This window comes from Salvelinus sp. IW2-2015, linkage group LG32, assembly GCF_002910315.2.
Source record: "Salvelinus sp. IW2-2015 linkage group LG32, ASM291031v2, whole genome shotgun sequence".
In the NCBI taxonomy this organism is placed as follows: domain Eukaryota; kingdom Metazoa; phylum Chordata; class Actinopteri; order Salmoniformes; family Salmonidae; genus Salvelinus; species Salvelinus sp. IW2-2015.
In genome coordinates, this window is record NC_036871.1 from 24800971 (window position 1) to 24820433 (window position 19463).

Consider the following 19463-nt stretch of genomic DNA (forward strand, 5'->3'; position numbering starts at 1 on the left):
CGAGTAGGCTGCGCTGGTCGGCAAAGTGACAAACAAAGCACATATTGAAGTTGCATTTAGAATTTTGGATGCAGATGCGCATGGATTTCAGCTGTTGCATTGCCTATTTCCAACTCCTTGGATTATCCGCCAACGATTTAACAACATTTTAAAGCTGATAAAGAAGATCATGGGGGGAGATCAACTCGATGCCAACGCGAGCTGGAATTACATGCACAACGACTCAACCAAAATGTGGAGCGACAACGCATTCACGGCACCTGTCATGGTCATTCTTTTGAWGATGATGGTAACTTTGGTGTTTGTGATAGTTTTGGGAAACACTTTGGTCATTTTCGCCTTGAAAGTAGACAAGAGTCTGAGGAGGCAAAGCAAAAAAAATGGGGCCTACATAAAGCTGTCCCAACAGCAGAACTTTCTTTCCAGCAAAATGGAGTGAATCCTTACCACTGCTACACCTGGATTTTAGCAGAGCCTTGTCTGGCAGTGAAACAGTTCATTCAGCCTCATTTACTGCTTTAAAAAAAATAAAACATAGCTGAAATGGTGACTTATTTAAACAAATGTGGTTTCTACTGACAATTGAAATTTACAAAATATGGCATAAGGGAATGACGAGCGGATAAGAAGCAATCCGTAATTTCGATTGAGACATTAATGAGCGAGCTAGGATGGAAGTAGTCAATATAACTATTTGTTCAGAAATGTTGAAATGCACAGTGACAGAATTCAGAACATGGGCTGTTCTTACAGTATTCTTCCTGTACACCAAGTCAGAACCGTAGGATACATAAAGGGGGCATATGAGCAGACAATGAAAACTCTTACAATACTCAACGATTACAGTTCCCTAAAACAGGTTATAGGCTACATGTGCACCACCAAGTCAGAAGAGTAGGCTAAGAGAGGAAAGGGACCAAATTATTAGGGTGAGGCACATGGCCTACTTTCAGCTTACTACACAACATACACTTAGTTTTATTTACAGTATACATATCTCCCTGGCATATTACATTATTTATGCAGCAGCATACAAGATGGTGTGTTCTTGGGGACCTTCAATGCTGCAGAMWTTTTTTTGTTACCCTTCCCCAGATCTGTGACTTGATACAATCCTGCCTTTCGATATCCTGTCCAATCAATCAATTGAATTTCCAACAGTTGGACTCCAATCAAGTTGTTGAAACATCTCGAAGACGGTTAATGGAAACAAGATGCACCTGAGCTCAATTTCGAGTCTCATCGCAAAGGGTCTGAATACTTATGTAAGTAAGGTAGCTGTTTTTTAAAAAATGTGCTAAAAATTCTAAAAACCTGTTTTCCCTTTGACTTAGTGTCCCCATGAGTGACAGAACAATGAGCCAATCACGGCACAACTACAGAGCATTACCAACTCTCCTTATTTTCTGCTGGCTGCCCCACCACCATCACAGAAAGCACTGAGCTAGGCTGAAACACCTACATTTTGGAGCTGCATTACTCAAGAAAGAAAAAAAAGAGACTGTTTGTATGCTRCTTAATTAACTCAATTCTAAACATGTTTTACATTGTTTGCAAACTGATATGTGACAAGTATTAATGCTAAATTAAAATGCAAAACAGGCTCTGCCCCACCTTCACTGAATGACCCGTCGCCACTGGTGTACCAGAGCACATAGAGGTGTATGGCTGTAGGCTAGTGGAGGTTTTTGATTACTTGTGGAAACTTTTAGTGGAAGTTTCAATTCATTGTAGATACCACAGACGACGTATATAATGATGTAGATACCAAAGCGTTTTCCACGTAACAAAAGTTCTGATGCTGCCTAGACCTGCGCGCACTTCATGATAGGCTATGGATGAGTGTTGTTGAGCAAGACGATATATGATATTGACAGCATCTTTAGGTCATTATATACATATTCGAGTAGGCTGCGCCGGTCGGCGAGGTGACAAGCAAAGGACATACTGAAGTTGCATTTTGAATTTTGGATGCGTGGATGCAGATGCGCATGGATTTCAGCTGTTGCATTGCCTATTTCCAACTCCTTGGAATATCCGCCAACGATTTAACAACATTTTAAAGCTGATAAAGAAGATCATGGGGGGAGATCAACTCGATGCCAACGCGAGCTGGAATTACATGCACAACGACTCAACCAAAATGTGGAGCGACAACGCATTCACGGCACCTGTCATGGTCATTCTTTTGACGATGATGGTAACTTTGGTGGTTGTGATAGTTTTGGGAAACGCTTTGGTAATTTTCGCCTTTAAAGTAGACAAGAGTCTGAGGAGGCAAAGCAACTATTACTTCCTGAATCTCGCCATATCGGATTTTCTTGTTGGTGAGAACATTTATGATTATTAAATTAAGTATATTGTTACTGCATGTTGAAGATGTCATTTGCATTCATTTTCTTATTTGAAGTAATTTATTGGTCTGTGTGTTTGAGTGAGTGAGAATGATAAACAGTACAATATGAGGAATGTTATTTGTGGACCGCAACTCAGCCTGATGTTAGTGGTACAGGCTCCCATTAAAATATTGTTATAGACAGCAGACAAATGCCAGGAAGTCCAGATGAACAAATGTGGGCTCCACTCCTCCTGGCAGAGTAGATTAAAAACATTTATTCAAGCGTAAGACTAACATGTATCCTAGCGGCTAGAGAAGCCAGATAACAACTGGACCGTTGCCAGTTCGAATCCTGGGTCCGATGGGAAAAATCTGTCGGGAATTGAGCTTGCAACTGGAGGGTTGCTGGTATCAAACCTAGATTCCATTGCCTGCTGTTGTGCCCTTGAGCAATGCACTTAACCCCCACAACATCAGCTCTCATGTGGCAGCTCCATGCACCTCTAAAAAAACGTGTGATGTGTGTCTTTCAGAGGGGTTGGGTTAAAAGTGGAAGTCACATTTTGGTTCACCCAATATTGACCAATAAAGTAATATTAATAAGTGCAATGCCTCTCCCCCATCTGGTTTTCCAGGGGCATTCTGCATTCCAGTGTACATCCCATACATCCTGACAGGGAGATGGATGTTGGGCAGAGGACTGTGCAAACTGTGGCTGGTCATGGACTACTTGCTCTGTACTGCCTCTGTCTTCAACATTGTCCTGATCAGCTATGACCGCTTCCTCTCTGTCACCAGAGCGGTGAGTAGGAGGAACCTTATGGCCTTGAATTAGTTCATTGGAATGCCTTGAGAGGGGGATACCATACACACAATTGTCAGTTCTTAATTAAAGCCCCCTTGCAGTCTTTTTCATTTTATTTATGCGTCATCACTATGTCTACTAAATCACTGTTTATTTCATGAAAATAACTCCAAATATGTTGTGTATCATTTATTTCCCTGAGCCTCCTTTTAGCCGATACAGTCGCATACGTAGGATTTGTAGTACACAAAGTGACTGACAAACGAACCGCCCATCTGGATGAGTGTTTCAGACAGCGGGGTTACCCAGAGGAATGGCTGCATGACGCAAGGGAACGTTATAAAAATATGACCCAGGATGACAGCCTCACGCCCAAACCTCCCCGCCATCCTGACCAACGCATTCAATGCTTCCTTCAGTACTCCCCACTTGGTAAACAGTTCGACCACATCGTTAAAAAACACTGGTACATCTTGAGCACTGATCCACAACAGGAAAAGACGTTTAAAGAACCTCCGCAGGTAGTCTTCAGACGCGCCCCCAACATCAGTCAAATGGTGGTGAGGTCTGATCTTCCACCAGTGCCACAGTACCTTTCTAGACGATGGTGGCGGGTGCACCCAGTGTAACTTCACGAACAAATGCACAATGTTCAATCACCCTATTACGGGCAAGGCCATTAAGATTAAGGGCATCATTACATGTTCCACAAAAATGTGATATACCTGATCAAATGTATTTGTCGTCTATGTAAGAAAAACAAAACRAGCTCTGAAAACAAGGATAGCAGAACACAGGAGTAATATCAGGACCCTTGACCAGAGAAACCCTGTGGCTGCGCATTTCATGGAGGCTCGTCACAACATTAGCTCTTTGAGATACATTGGCATCGATCATGTCAAGACACCTAGGATGGGCGGAGATACTGATAATCTATTATTGAGAAGAGAACTGTATTGAATTCACYGTTTGTGTACCATGTCTCTGAATCAAGAGTTTGATTTCAGACCATTTCTTACCAGAATATGTCACTTTACTTTGATTTGTCTTGCCTTCCAGGTTACCCACTTGGTCATTTTGTAAATATATATTATGTTCTGGAACCATTACATGCACCCATCTCATTGTTATTTAATTATTAGAGACATGCAAATGTTTTTTGCACCCACCATGCGCCATGTCCGCAATGGTCATGTGAGGTGAAATATGTATATTTTGGGATGTGAACAGTCAGTGTGTTTCACCTGACGAAGATCCGTTTCGGATGGAAACGTTGTCAAGAAAGCAGTGAATTGGGAGCTTTAACAGACTTCTTGTTCTACACTAGTGTTCTTTATTAGCCCATCACCTATGTTTTTTAAGGATGTGTGTATGACCACAAACTTTTCTGAGCCTCCTTTTGCCATTGAAAAGCTCAGTTTGATCTGATTGGCGGAATGGATCGTTTAGACCAGGGATCATCAACTAGATTCAGCGGTGGGACGATTATAATTYGTTTTTTTTAATTATACATTTTTAAAATGTATTTATTTTTTCTTGAGTGGATGGTCAGGGGGACGGAGCATAAYTACATATAATTTATAGACTGCAAATTGACCGCAAGAAGCCCAAACAGATATATTATTTGACTAAAACATAATAATTTCAACCCGTTCTTTCATTTGAATATGATCACATACACTTCCGGTCAAAAGTTTTAGAACACCTACTCATTCAAGTATATWTTTTTTACTATTTTCTACATTTGTAGAATAATTGTGAAGACATCAAAACTGGTAAATAACACATGGAATCATGTAGTAACCAAAAAAAAGTRTTAAACAAATCAAAGTAGCCACCCTTTGCCTTGATGACAGCTTTGCACACTATTGGCATTCTCTCAACCAGCTTCACCTGGAATGATTTTCCAACAGTCTTGAAAGAGTTCCCACATATGTTGGCTGCTTTTCCTTCACTCAGCGGTCCAACTCATCCCAAACCATCTCAATTGGGTTGAGGTTGGGTGATTGTGGAGGCCAGGTCATCTGATGCAGCACTCCATCACTCTCCTTCTTGGTCAAATAGCCCTTACACAGCCTGGAGGTGTGTTGGGTCATTGTCCTGTTGAAAAACAAATTATTGTCCCACTGCAGATTGCTGTGGTAGCCATTCTGGTTAAGTGTGCCTTGAATTCTAAATAAATCACAGACAGTATCACCAGCAAAGCACCCCCACACCATCACACCACCTCCTCCCTGCCTCACGGTGGGAACCACACATACGGAGATCATCCATTCACCTACTCTGCATCTCACAAAGACACCACGGTTGGAACCAAAAATCTCAAATTTGAGCTCATCAGACCAAAGGACAGATTTCCACCGGTCTAATGTCCATTGCTCGTGATTCTTGGTCAAAGGAAGTCTCTTCTTATTATTGGTGTCCTTTAGTAGTGGTTTCTTTGCAGCAATTTGACCATGAAGGCCTGATTCATGCAGTCTCCTCTGAACAGTTGATGTTGAGATGTGTCTGTTACTTGAACTCTGTGAAGCATTAATTTGGGCTGCAATTTCTGAGGCTGGTAACTCTAATGAACTTATCCTCTGCAGCAGAGGTACCTCTGGGTCTTCCTTTCCTGTGGTGGTCCTTATGAGAGCCAGTTTCATCATAGCGCTTGATGGTTTTTGCGACTGCACTTTTTCCGAATTGACTGACCTTCATGTCTTAAAGTAATGATGGACTGTTGTTTCTCTTTGCTTATTTGAGCTGTTCTTGCCATAATATGGACTTTGTCTTTTACCAAATAGGGCTATATTCTGTATACCACCTCTGCCTTGTCACAACACAACTGATTGGCTCAAACGCATTAAGAAGGAAAGAAATTCCACAAATTAACTTAACAAGGCACACCTGTTAATTGAAATGCATTCCAGGTGACTACCTCATGAAAGTAGTTGAGAGAATACCAAGAGTGTGGAAAGCTGTCATCATGGCAAAATAAAATATATTTTGATTTGTTTAACCCTTTTTTGGTTACTAGCTGATTCCATATGTGTTATTTCATAGTTTTGATGTCTTCACTATTATTCTATATTGTAGAAAATAGTACAAATAAAGAAAAACCCTTGAATGAGTAGGTGTGTCCAAACTTTTGAGTGGTACTGTATATATAAACTCAGCAAAGAAAGAAACGTCCTCTCACTGTCAACAGCATTTATTTTCAGCAAACTTAATGTGGAAATATTTGTATGAACATAAGATTCAACAACTGAGACATCAACGGAACAAGTTCCACAGACATGTGTATAACAGAAATGGAATAATGTGGCCCTGAACAAAGGGGGGGTCAAAATCAAAAGTAACAGTCAGTATCTGGTGTGGCCACCAGCTGCATTAAGTACTGCATTGCATCTCCTCCTCATGGACTGCACCAGATTTGCCAGTTCTTGCTGTGAGATGTTACCCCACTCTTCCACCAAGTCACCTGCAAGTTCCCTGACATTTCTGGTGGGGAATGGCCCTAGCCCTCACCCTCCGATCCAACAGGTCCSAGACGTGCTCAATGGGATTGAGATCTGTGCTCGTCGCTGGCCATGGCAGAACACTGACATTCCTGTCTTGCAGGAAATCACACACAGAACGAGCAGTATGGCTGGTGGCATTGTCATGCTGGAGGGTCATGTCAGGATGAGCCTGCAGGGAGGGTACCACATGAGGGAGGAGGATGTCTTCCCTGTAACGCACAGCGTTGAGATTGCCTGCAATGACAAGCTCAGTCCGATGATGCTGGGACACACTGCTCCAGAACATGATGGACCCTCCACCTCCAAATCGATTCCGCTCCAGAGTACAGGCCTCGGTGTAACGCTCATTCCTTTGACGATAAACGCGAATCCGACCATCATCCCTGGTGAGACAAAACCGCGACTCGTCAGTGAAGAGCACTTTTTGCCAGTCCTGTCTGGTCCAGCGACGGTGAGTTTGTGCCCATAGGCGACGTTGTTGCTGTGATGTTTGGTGAGGACCTACCTCACAACAGGCCTACAAGCCCGCAGTCCAGCCTCTCTCAGCCTATTGCGGACAGTCTGAGCACTGATGGAGGGATTGTGCGTTCCTGGTGTAACTCAGGCTGTTGTTGCCATCCTGTACCTGTCCCGCAGCTGTGATGTTCGGATGTTCTGATCCTGTGCAGGTGTTGTAACACGTGGTCTGCCACTGCGAGGACGATCATCTGTCCATCCTGTCTCCCTGTAGCGCTGTCTCACAGTACGGACATTGCAATTTATTGCCCTGGCCACATCTGCAGTCCTCATGCTTCCTTGCAGCATGCCTAAGGCACGTTCATGCAGATGAGCAGGGACCCTGGGTATCTTTCTTTTGGTGTTTTTCAGAGTCAGTAGAAAGGCCTCCTTAGTGTCTTAAGTTTTCATAACTGTGACCTTAATTGCCTACCGTCTGTAAGYYGTTAGTGTCTTAACGACCGTTCCAAAGGTGCATGTTCATTAATTGTTTATGGTTCATTGAACARGCATGGGAAACAGTKTTTAAACTCTTTACAATGAAGATCTGTGAAGTTATTTGGATTTTTACGAATTATCTTTGAAAGACAGGGTCCTGAAAAGGGGACTTTTTTGTTGTTGCTGAGTTTATATTATTGTCAAAAAATAACCTTGTGATATGCAACTGCATCGAGTTTTCCCCCATCACAAATTTTAAGCCAATAGTGGCGAACTACGCATGACCGGGGGCAAACTACCTGCACTCCAGGACACCTACAGCACCTGATGTCGCAGGAAGGCCAAAAATATCTCATCAAGGACAACAACCACATGATCCACTGTCTGTTCACCCCGCTACCATCCAGAAGGCGAGGTCAGTACAGGTGCATCCAAGCTGGGACCGAGAGACTGAAAAACAGCTTCTATCTCAAGGCCATCAGACTGTTAAACAGTCATCATTAACACAGAGGCTGCTGCCTACATACAGACTTGAAATCATTGGCCACTTTAATAAATGGATCACTAGTAACTTTAGTAATGCCACTTTAATAATGTTTACATATCTTGCATTACTCATCTCATATGTGTATATACTGTAATTTACACCTCTATTGCATCTTGCCTATGCAGCTCTGTCTATCTTCATCCAGATATTTATATGTATATATTCTTATTACATTCTWTTACTTATATTTGTGAGTATTAGGTAGTTGTTGTGGAATTGTTYGATTACATGTTAGATATTGCTGCACTGTCGGAACTAGAAGCACAAGCATTTCGCTACACTCACAATAACATCTGCTAACCATGTGTATATGACCAATAACATTTGATTTGACCAGTTGTGGGATAATGTCAATGTGGCTTTGATTTGATTGTAGCCGGGAGCTTTATATTCATGACAGTTTGCGATGGAACAAATAAAAAAATGTATGTCCTTACAGAATTGCTTGGCAAGCTACTCATAGGTCGACTGCGAGCTACTGGTAGCTCCTGATCTACCGGTTGTAGACCCCTGCTCTGGAGCCTACCCCGCTTACCCCTTCAATTTGGGAGGGTACATTTAGGAGGATACACAAGCTGAAATTCCAGGCATTTYTTTTCAAACAGCTCTAACACAGAAAGGGCATTGTCATAATTTTCATTATTTCAGAGTGTTATTTCGACCTCAGAGAATTGAAATATCATTAAAAAAGCATAGACATCATGTTTTTGACGCTGTCTCTTATTAGTTGATACTCACACTACTCTCAGAGCAGGGCTGCCAGTTTTGACTAGCAGTTACATTTCGTAGCAGGTTAGAACTTAGAATGTGTTTGGAGAAGCTATAGAGCCCGTACTCTATAGCTTCTCCCACAAGCCTCCTCTGGATTCAGTGTGTTCTCTTTTTGTTAGGAGAGTTAACATGGCAGGTTAGGATAATTAGGTTAAGAAAAGGGTTAGGGTTAGCTAAAATGCCGAAATTGTCCAAGACACGACTCGAACATATCAAGTTACAACCAGGCCTGCCCTGAGAACAGTCTTGGTTTCCACTAATATGAAGCTGTTGTTTTTTTATGCACTGCCCCTTTAACTCTTGATGTTGGTTGCCATTGTTTTCATTTTGCTTGACAACTTGCAGAGGAAATGTTGACTGAGAGAGAGGTGAGAGACAGTGAGAGAGGARAGTCTGAGAGTTTGGTAAACCATTCCACGCATTCTCTTGAACATTTAGGCACTTAAACCTTAGTGCTGTTTTTCTAAGAACCAAACAAATGTAAGTGCTCAATTACTATTGAAAGGGTCAAGACTCCCGTCAGGTGTGTTGCTGGTACTATTTAATGAAGCTGCCAGTTGAGTACTTGTGAGGCGTCTATTTCTCAAATTAGACACTCTAATGTACTTGTCCTCTTGCTCATTTGTGCACCGGGGCCTCCCACTCCTCTTTCTATTCTGGTTAGTGCCAGTTTGCGCTGTTCTGTGAAGGGAGTAGTACACAGCGTTGTATGAGATCTTCAGTTTCTTGCATGGAATAGCCTTCAATTCTCAGAACAAGAATAGACTGATGAGTTTCAGAAGAAAGTGCATTGTTTATGGCCATTTTGAGCCTGTAATCGAACCCACAAATGCTGATGCTCCAAATACTCAACTAGTCTAAARAAGGCCAGTTGTATTGCTTCTTTAATCAGCATAAACATTTTCAGCTGTGCTAACTTAATTGCATAAGGGTTGATCAATTAGCCTTTTAAAATTATACACTTGAATTAGCTAACACAACGTACCATTGGAACACAGAATTGAAGGTTGCTCATAATTGGCCTCTGTATGCCTATGTATTCCATAAAAAAAATCTGCAGTTTCCAGCTACAATAGTCATTTACAACATTAACAATGTCTACGCTGTATTTCTGATCAATTTGATGTTACTTTAATGGACCCAAAAAATTTGCTTTTCTTTCAAAAACAAGGACATTTCTAAGTGACCCCAAATGTTTGAAATGGTAGTGTTTTTGCATCAGTCACGTCTTTTGTGGTCATTTTGATGCATAATGCGTCATTTTGATGCATAATGCATCATGGATTTAAGCATTGTTATAGAACACTTTATATTATCTGGATAATTATTTCAAAATAATTTTCTTTCTTTCGTTGACATAGTCCCAAAATGTTTTGCTTGTCAGCAATCATGTTTTTAATACATGTGACTTTCAAAATACAGAAATAGAATTTGGTGGAGCGTCACAGCGCTGTCTCTCTAACAGCAACCTGTAAAGGCTAACTGGCCATGGACAAGCTAAATGTTTTGCGCCCGTGCTTAAGCATCAGCACTCACCAAAATAGCCATCATGCCACTGAGTGAGAAGTTATTGTTTTTGGGCAGAATAATGTGAGGTGTTGTTGGAGGTGCATCTTGGTCAGTTTAGCTCGGAAAATGCCGCCTTAGTCAAACTGCTGTTCTTGGCGGCTGCCTAATAATGCCTAATGGGCAGGCCGACCATGGGGCTTAATCATAGAATTATATTTAGAATCCCTTTTAATTCAATAGCATCTCTGCTGTCAAAACGGGAAAGGGCATTCCACAAACTGTTGCCACAAAGTTGGAAACAGAATCATCTAGAATGTCATTGTATACTGTAGCGTTAAGATTTCYCTTCACTTGAACTAAGGGGCCTGGCCCAAACCATGTAAAACATCCCCAGACCATTATTCCTCCTCCACCAAACTTTACAGTTGGCACTATGCATTGGGGCAGGTAGCGTTCCCCTGGCATCCGCCAAACCCAGATTCGTCCGTCGGACTGCCAGATGGTGAAGCGTGATTCATCACTCCAGAGAACGCGTTTCCACTGCTCCATAGTCCAATGGCGGCGAGCTTTACACCACTCCAGCCGACTCTTGGCATTGCGCATGGTGATCTTGGGCTTGTGTGCGAACTGACTTGTAAAGGTGGCATCCTATGACAGTGCCACATTGAATGTCATTGAGGTCTTCAGTAAGGCTGTTCTACTTCCAATGTTTGTCTATGGAGATTGCATGGCTGTGTGCTCAATTTTATACACCTGTCAGCAATGGGTGTGGCTGAAATAGCCGAATCCACTATTTTCAAGGGGTGTCCTTATACTTTTGTATTTATAGTGTATTTCCAAATTTCAGTGTTCTCTAATCACATCGCATTTTGGAGCATAGGCTGTAGGCCTACCACCCGTTTCCAAATCCATTCGCTCATTTCTGAAATACGTACGTTAATGGTGTGATAGCCTACAGTTTTCTTGACATTTTATTTTCATTATTGTGATAGGCTTATGTTTTACCGGTATGATGCCGTACCGGAACGTACCGCCTTACTTTCACCCCTGACTGCTACCAACCCAGAGGTCCCCATCTGGACAGGTTAATCATTCATGACCTCCCAAACCCCCCACCACCACCCAAATCCCGGTGCCAACACTAATTATATGCCCCCCCCCCCCTGCCCAATGATGAAGGCAGAAAACTAAAGACACTTTTCAACTTTAGAACTCCTGTCCTGGTGTGGGCTTCTCCTCTTCAGCCAGGGGAATGAGGTTTCAAATCTGAAAAGCTTGGCCACCATTGCTTAAAAATAATATTAAAATAAATTATAGGGAACGCACCTTATTAGGGCCACTGACTGAACTGTCACAATCAGTTTAACCATAACAATTACAGTGCAAAATGTCTTAGTCGTAAGTAATCTGTGATGTGCAGAACTTTTAGCAACAGAATGTGGCAGAGAGCGTATAAATATTTATATGAACTTATTTAAACTGACTGGCTTTCGTACCAAACAACACCATCTCTGAAGTTAGGCTTTCAGAAATGGGCACAGACACTGTCACCTGCTTTCATTGTGCCAATTTAAATAATTTGTATCATCAGTGACTGGATGTGCATATGCCAGTTGACTGATCGTGCCTTCTCTAGTGTCTTACTCGCCCATTGGGCACAGACGTCAGTTACATGTCTAGTTTTGATTTACACAAATTAGACGAGGTACGATCAGGAATATCCTACCAACAGGTCATCAAAAACTGTAATATCCTGTGTTTCACGGAATCGTGGCTGAATGACGACATGGATATACGCTGCACCGGCAACATAGAACAGCACACTCCGGTAAGATGAGGGGGGGCGGTCTGTGAATATTTGTAAACAGCTGGTGCACGAAATCTAAGGAAGTCTCTAGATTTTGCTCGCCTGAAGAAGAGTATATTGTGATAAATTGCAGGCCACTACTTGCCTAGAGAGTTTTCAGCTATACTTTCGTGGCTGTTTATTTACCACCACAGACAGATTCTGGCACTAAGACCACACTCAGTCAGCTGTATAAGGAAATGAGCAAACAGGAAACCACTCACCCAGAAGCAGCACTCCTAGTGGCCTGAGACTTTAATGCAGGGAAAAAAAAWTTACAAGCAAAAATGAAAGCAGGATGCACCAGTGACTCGGTCTATAAAAAAGTGGTCAGATGAAGCAGATGCTAAACTACAGGACTGTTTTGCTATCACAGRCTGGAACATGTTCAGGGATTCTTCCGATGGCATAGAGGAGTACACCACAYCAGTCACTGGCTTTATCAATAAGTGCATTGAGAACGTCATCCCCACAGTGACTGTACGTACATACCCCGACCAGAAGCCATGGATTACAGGCAACATTCGCACTGAGCTAAAGGGTAGWGCTGCCGCTTTCAAGGTGTGGGACTCTAACCCGGAAGCTTACAAGAAATCCTGCTATGCCTTGCGACCAACCATCAAACAGGCAAAGCGTCAATACAGGGCTAAGATTGAATCCTACTACACAGGGGGTCCGACGCTCGTCTTATGTGGCAGGGCTTGCAAACTATTACAGACTACAAAGGGAAGCACATCCGCGAGCTGCCCAGTGACACGAGCCTACCAGACGAGCTAAATCACTTCTATGCTCGCTTTGAGGCAAGCAACACTGAGGCATGCATAAGAGCATCAGCTGTTCCAGACGACTGTGTGATCCCGCTCTCCGTAGCCGACGTGAGTAAGACCTTTAAACAGGTCAACATACACAAGTCCGCGGGACCAGACGGTTTACCAGGATGTGTGTTCTGGGCATGTGCTGACCAACTGGCAGGTGTCTTCACTGACATGTTCTACATGTCTGTAATACCAACATGTTTCAAACAGACCACCATAGTCCCTGTGCCCAAGAACACAAAGGCAACCTGCCTAAATGACTACAGACCCGTAGCACTCATGTCCGTAGCCATGAAGTGCTTGGAAAGGCTGGTAATGGCTCACATCAACACCATTATCCCAGAAACCCTAGACCCACTCCAATTTGCATACCGCCCAAACAGATCCACAGATGATGCAATCTCTATTGCACTCCACACTGCCCTTTCCCGCCTGGACAAAAGGAACACTTATGTGAGAATGCTATTCATTGACTACAGCTCAGCGTTCAACACCATAGTACCCTCAAAGCTCATCACTAAGCTAAGGATCCTGGGACTAAACACCTCCCTCTGCAACTGGATCCTGGACTTCCTGACGGGCAGCCCCCATGTGGTGAGGGTAGGTAGCAACACATCTGCCACGCTGATCCTCAACACTGGAGCTCCCCAGGGGTGCGTGCTCAGTCCCCTCCTGTACTCCCTGTTCACCCACGACTGCATGGCCAGGCACGACTCCAACACCATCATTAAGTTTGCAGACGACACAACAGATCACCGACAACGACGAGACAGCCTATAGGGAGGAGGTCAGAGACCTGGCCGGCTGGTGCCAGAATAACAACCTATCGCTCAACGTAGCCAAGACTAAGGAGATGATTGTGGACTACAGGAAAAGGAGGACCGAGCACGCCCCCATTCTCATCGACAGGGCTGTAGTGGAGCAGGTTGAGAGCTTCAAGTCCTTGGTGTCCACATCAATAACAAACTAGAATGGTCCAAACACACCAAGACAGTCGTGAAGAGGGCACGACAAAGCCTATTTCCCCCTCAGGAAACTAAAAAGATTTGGCATGGGTCTTCAGATCCTCAAAAGGTTCTACAGCTGCAACATCGAGAGCATCCTGACTGGTTGCATCACTGCCTGGTACGGCAAATGCTCGGCCTCTGACGGCAAGGCACTACAGAGGGTAGTGCGTAGTGCCCAGTACATCACTGGGGCTAAGCTGCCTGCCATCCAGGACCTCTACACCAGGCGGTGTCAGAGGAAGGCCCTAAAAGTTGTCAAAGACCCCAGCCACCCCAGTCATAGACTGTTCTCTCTACTACCGCATGGCGAGCGGTGCCGGAGTGCCAAGTCTAGGACAAAAAGGCTTCTCAACAGATTTTACCCCCAAGCCATAAGACTCCTGAACAGGTAATCAAATAGCTACCCGGACTATTTGCATTGTGTGCCTCCCCCCCCCAACCCTGTTACGCTGCTGCTACCCTCTGTTTTTCATATATGCATAGTCACTTTAACTATACATTCATGTACATACTACCTCAAATGGGCCGACCAACCTGTGCTCCCGCACATTGGCTAACCAGGCTATCTGCATTGTGTCCCGCCACCCAYCACCCGCCAACTCCTCTTTTACGCTACTGCTACTCTCTGCTCATCATATATGCATTGTCACTTTAACCATATCTACATGTACATACTACCTCAATCAGCCTGACTAACCGGTGTCTGTATGTAGCCTCGCTACTGTTATTTTTCACTGTCCTTTTACTGTTTTATTTCTTTACTTACCTATTGTTCACCTAATACCTTTTTTGCACTATTGGTTAGAGCCTGTAAGTAAGCATTTCACTGTAAGGTCTACACCTGTTGTATTCGGCGCACGTGACAAATAAACTTTGATTTGATTAACGTAAATTCAACTTGAAATCAACAAAAGATTGGATTGGATTTAAGTTAAGAGACAAAATGCCCTAACGTTGATGACTTTTGCCAAATCCAATTAGTTTTCCACATTGATGTCATCACAGATTTTTTGAGGTTGAAATGACRTGGAAACAATGTTGACTCAACCAGTTTTTCCCCAGTTGTCAGATCTTTTGAATGAGGTAAGGCAGATAAAGGAGAGAGGGATGTTGTGTATAATGTTTTGTTTTGTTTCACCAGACGACTGGGTGAAGTAAATTCTTCACAGGACCCAATCTGAATTCAAATGACCAGATACCTATTCTGACCCAGCTGGGAGAATAAACCTGAATAGTCGAAGTCATTCTCCTCTTTTTACTGGCTGAAGCGAAACCTGTGGTCATGTTTGTGCAGAGACATATGACTGTGCAGAACCATACCTTTATAGGGTCCTTGGTATACAAGAGCTCAAAGAGGTTTATGGCTGTAGGCTAGTTGAGGTGTACTAGGGGAAACTTTTAGCACTGACCAACCGTTCTGATTCTGCCAAGACCGGAGCTCACTTCATGATAGGCTATCGATGAGTATTGGTGAGCAAGAAGATCGAGTATATTGACATCATCTTTAGTTCTGTGTGAGTGTGTCATATCGACCATATTTGAGTAGGTTGCTTCTGTCGGCGACGTGACCAGCAAAGGACATACTAAAGGTGCATACTGAATTAAAATAAACTATAGGGAACGAATGTATCAGATATCTTATTAGACCACTGACTGAACTGTCACAATCAGTTTAACCATAACGATTACKGCACAAAATGTTTTGGTAGTAAGTCATCTGTGATGTAAAAAACTCCTATTTTAGCAACACAATGTGGCAAAGGGCGTAGAAATATTTGTATATATTTATTTAAACCGACAGGCTCTCGTACCAAACAACATCATCTCTGAATTCAGAAATGGGCACAGACAGTGTCACCCACTTTCATTATGCCAATTTAAATAATTTGCGCCATCAGTGACTGTATGTGCATATGCCAGGTGACTGATCATGCCTTCTCTAGTGTCTTTGTATGAGGTAAAGCACACAAAGCACAGTAGACAAAGGAGAGTAATACTGTGTATAATGTTCTGTTTTGTTTCACCAGCACAACACTTAACATCAGAGGCATGAATACAAATGAAACTAGAGAGGCTGAGGCTCTCCTTTAAGCCACACGACATTACGCTTTGATCATAGACATCCTCCAGTTTCTATGATCCTCTCCAGTTTCTCTCCAATCAATCAGTAGAGAAGTAGAGAGAAAGAGATGGTCGCAGGCCAAGGAGCGGCATTTTGCCTTAAAGCACTTTCCTCCCAACTTGAAATAGAAGTGGCAGGYCGTCACATATATTGTAGAGCGTCTGAAGTGAAAAGGAAAGATTGGGATCAAGAGAGAGATGTAAGGTCAGGACAGGTGGTGCAAGTTCAGCTTTTTCCGATAGAAATTGGATCAAATCTAAGAGAGCATGTTGAAGAACCTCATTGACTCATTGAAGCTCATGAAGCAGACTAGGCTGGGGGGATGTACCAAGACATCTCCTTAGAAAGCCCTCCACTACAAGACTAGGGCCAGGACTTGTTACTGACCTGACCAGGAAAGACTGGCACCTAGAACTCCAACCCCTATACACTACCTGGTACGTGGTCACATGGTCCTGGTCACTCCCTAGTATAGCAAGTTGAAGGGTGGACTGTGTACATATATTACACACTGTAAGTTTACATATATTGTGTACATATATTACACACTAAGTTTCATCCTCACAACCAGGTTTCCATCCAACCTTTTTATGCAGGTAAAGTACATGTCGGATGAAAATTCTCACGACAGGCCTGATGGAAACAGCACATTTGTCTGTAAACTTTCCAAATGTCACCAAAACCAAAATATGCCAGTGTGTAGAATAATAACCCAAATATGTAAAGGGAGATATTGCATATTTCTACCTTTTGTGTAYCCATTTAGGATACATAACCATGAAGAGAATAACATTCATATCAATAATTATACATTTCTTTGTATTATAGATCAGGGACCCATGATGAAATTCCATTAACTTAATTRTGTTATCGGATGTATATTATTAATATTATTATGCAGTTCAATAACCAAAATAGGTGTCATAGCTGACATCCCATTCTTTCTGCAGATATCTTGAATGTTAATTTGGAGCAGATATTTAAGGGTTTTTGAAAACGTGGACGTTTACAAACGTTACCAAACTTTGCATCTGTGCAGTTCTTCCAGTAGATGTGTTTTTGTAAAATGTACTGTGTAAATTGCTGAAAGTAGTCATTGTGCAAAAAGTTGTTGTCACGTGTGCTCCCTCTTTGGCATCTAGGTCACCAGGCTGCTCGTTATGGCGCACACCTGTCACCATTGTTACGTGCATCAGCGCATTATGACACTCACCTGGACTCCATCACCTCCTTGATTACCTTCCCTATATATGTCACTCCCTTTGGTTCCTTCCCCAGGCGTCATTGTTTCTGTTTCAGTTTCCTGTCTGTGCGTTTTTTGTGTTTCTTGTTTTGTATTATGTTTTATTTATTAAAACACGCACTCCCTGAACTTGCTTCCCGACTCTCAGCGCACATCATTACAGTTGTATGGTTTATTGAACTTTGAAATCAATGGTTTTTGTTTGGCATACATTGTAAGAAATAAATCTGAGTCTCAGTGCAATTCAGTTATCGTGGAATTGCCCTTTACAAACCAACATCTAGACAGAATGAGTCATAACACAACAAAGCCCAAAATCATCAATCATGTCCATCMTCTTTGTCTCTTGTTTCCGCCAGGTGAGCTACCGTGCCAGACAGGGCATGACCCACCAAGCCATCATGAAGATGATAGCAGTCTGGGTCCTGGCCTTTGTCCTCTATGGCCCTGCCATCATCTTCTGGGAGCTGGTGGTGGGGAAGAGCCGTGTCCCGGAGGATGAGTGCTACGCTGAGTTCTACTACACCTGGTACTTCCTCCTCAGTGCCTCCATGTTGGAGTTCGTCTCCCCCTTAATCTCCGTAACCTTCTTCAACCTCAGCATCTACCTCAACATACGTCGGAGGAGGCTCCGGAACAGGGATGAGACGAGTGGACAGGCCCACGTGCCCGATGGACAGCCCCCTCCCCTGGGGAGAGGGGAATGCCTCCGCCTCACTTCCCTCTTCTCCCGGAACTCGGTAGTGGTTAAGAAGCTGTCTAGCACTGTGACGGTCCAGGAGAGGGGATCAGGCTCGGGGTCCTTCCACTCCCAGATCTTGCATCCCCCGTTGGAGCGGCAGGACACCTCCACTAGGGGCACCCAGCGCAGCTGCCTGTCAAGGGACAAGAAGATTGCCAAGTCGCTGGCTGTCATCGTGTGTGTGTTTGCTGTGTGCTGGGCGCCCTACACCCTCCTGATGATCATCAGAGCCGCCTGTAAGGGACGCTGCGTCCAGCACCACTGGTATGAGGTCACCTTCTGGCTGCTGTGGCTCAACTCGGCCATTAACCCTTTCCTCTACCCGCTCTGTCACAGCAGCTTCCGCAGGGCCTTCGGCAGGATCCTGTGTCCCAGACGGAGAACAACTCAGCTGGCCACCAACTGACCTGCAGTATGGCCAATCACTTAAGGCCCTCTACTGTATCATGTGATGGATAGGCCAGTAGCCAGAGAGGTGGTGATACACACACGAAACACTTTACTGTACATAGACCCAAAGGAGATAATCAAGACTAAAACTGATACTTTAGCAATGAACATTTTTAATGGAACAAAACAGATTGTCTTACATGTGATAGGCCAGTGGCCAGAGAAGTGAGGTGAATCTCGAAAGCCAAAATGATTGTAAGAGAAGCACTTTACATAGACTCAAAGGTGATACTACCCACTGGCACAAACTGGTTGAATCAACGTTGTTTCAACGTAATTTGTCAACGTCTTGTGACGTGGATTCTAAGTGGAAAATACAAAAAGTCATCAACTGTTGTTTTGAGGGCGCAATTTCWACCACAGGATTATGTCGTCATCRTAACCAAATTTCAACATAGACAAACCTTGTATAAAATATGTACCTTTAAAACATCTTTAAAAGATCTTCAATGTCATATCCGCTACCAAAATAAGAAAAAAAACAATAGGCTGGGCAGCACCTCCTACTGGAGAATGTATTTCTGTACAGATACCCTTTGGTCTCCTTCCCAGGGTTTTAACCAAGCCCTGCTTAGCTATGATATTTGTCACTGACTCTTACCAGTGCGCTATCATGAGAATGATTTTTGCGAGTTCTCCACTTAATAACTAAATAGATTCGCTGTTGCTCTTAAAGTCATTCCAAAAAAGTAGGTTTAACGTAGCAAATGAAAAGAGACCATACTTTATCACTCATGTACTGTATCATCAATGATGCTATTTAGGCCTATATACAGTAGAATCTGTAAAGTCATCACCAGCTATTGTTTCAGTTTAGCAGGCCTAGGCTTTC

The 19463-nt window shown here is 43.2% G+C and overlaps 1 protein-coding gene across 1 annotated transcript; it reads left to right on the forward strand.

Moving 5' to 3' along the window:
- The first annotated feature begins 1431 nt into the window (after nt 1–1431).
- On the forward strand, nt 1432–18801 carry LOC111957056 (histamine H3 receptor-like). The gene is made up of 3 exons (XM_023977777.2): nt 1432–2327; nt 2974–3140; nt 17799–18801. The coding sequence occupies exons 1-3, from the start codon at nt 2081–2083 to the stop codon at nt 18585–18587; spliced, it is 1203 nt and encodes a 400-aa protein (XP_023833545.1). The 5' UTR covers nt 1432–2080; the 3' UTR covers nt 18588–18801.
- The last annotated feature ends 662 nt before the right edge of the window (nt 18802–19463 follow it).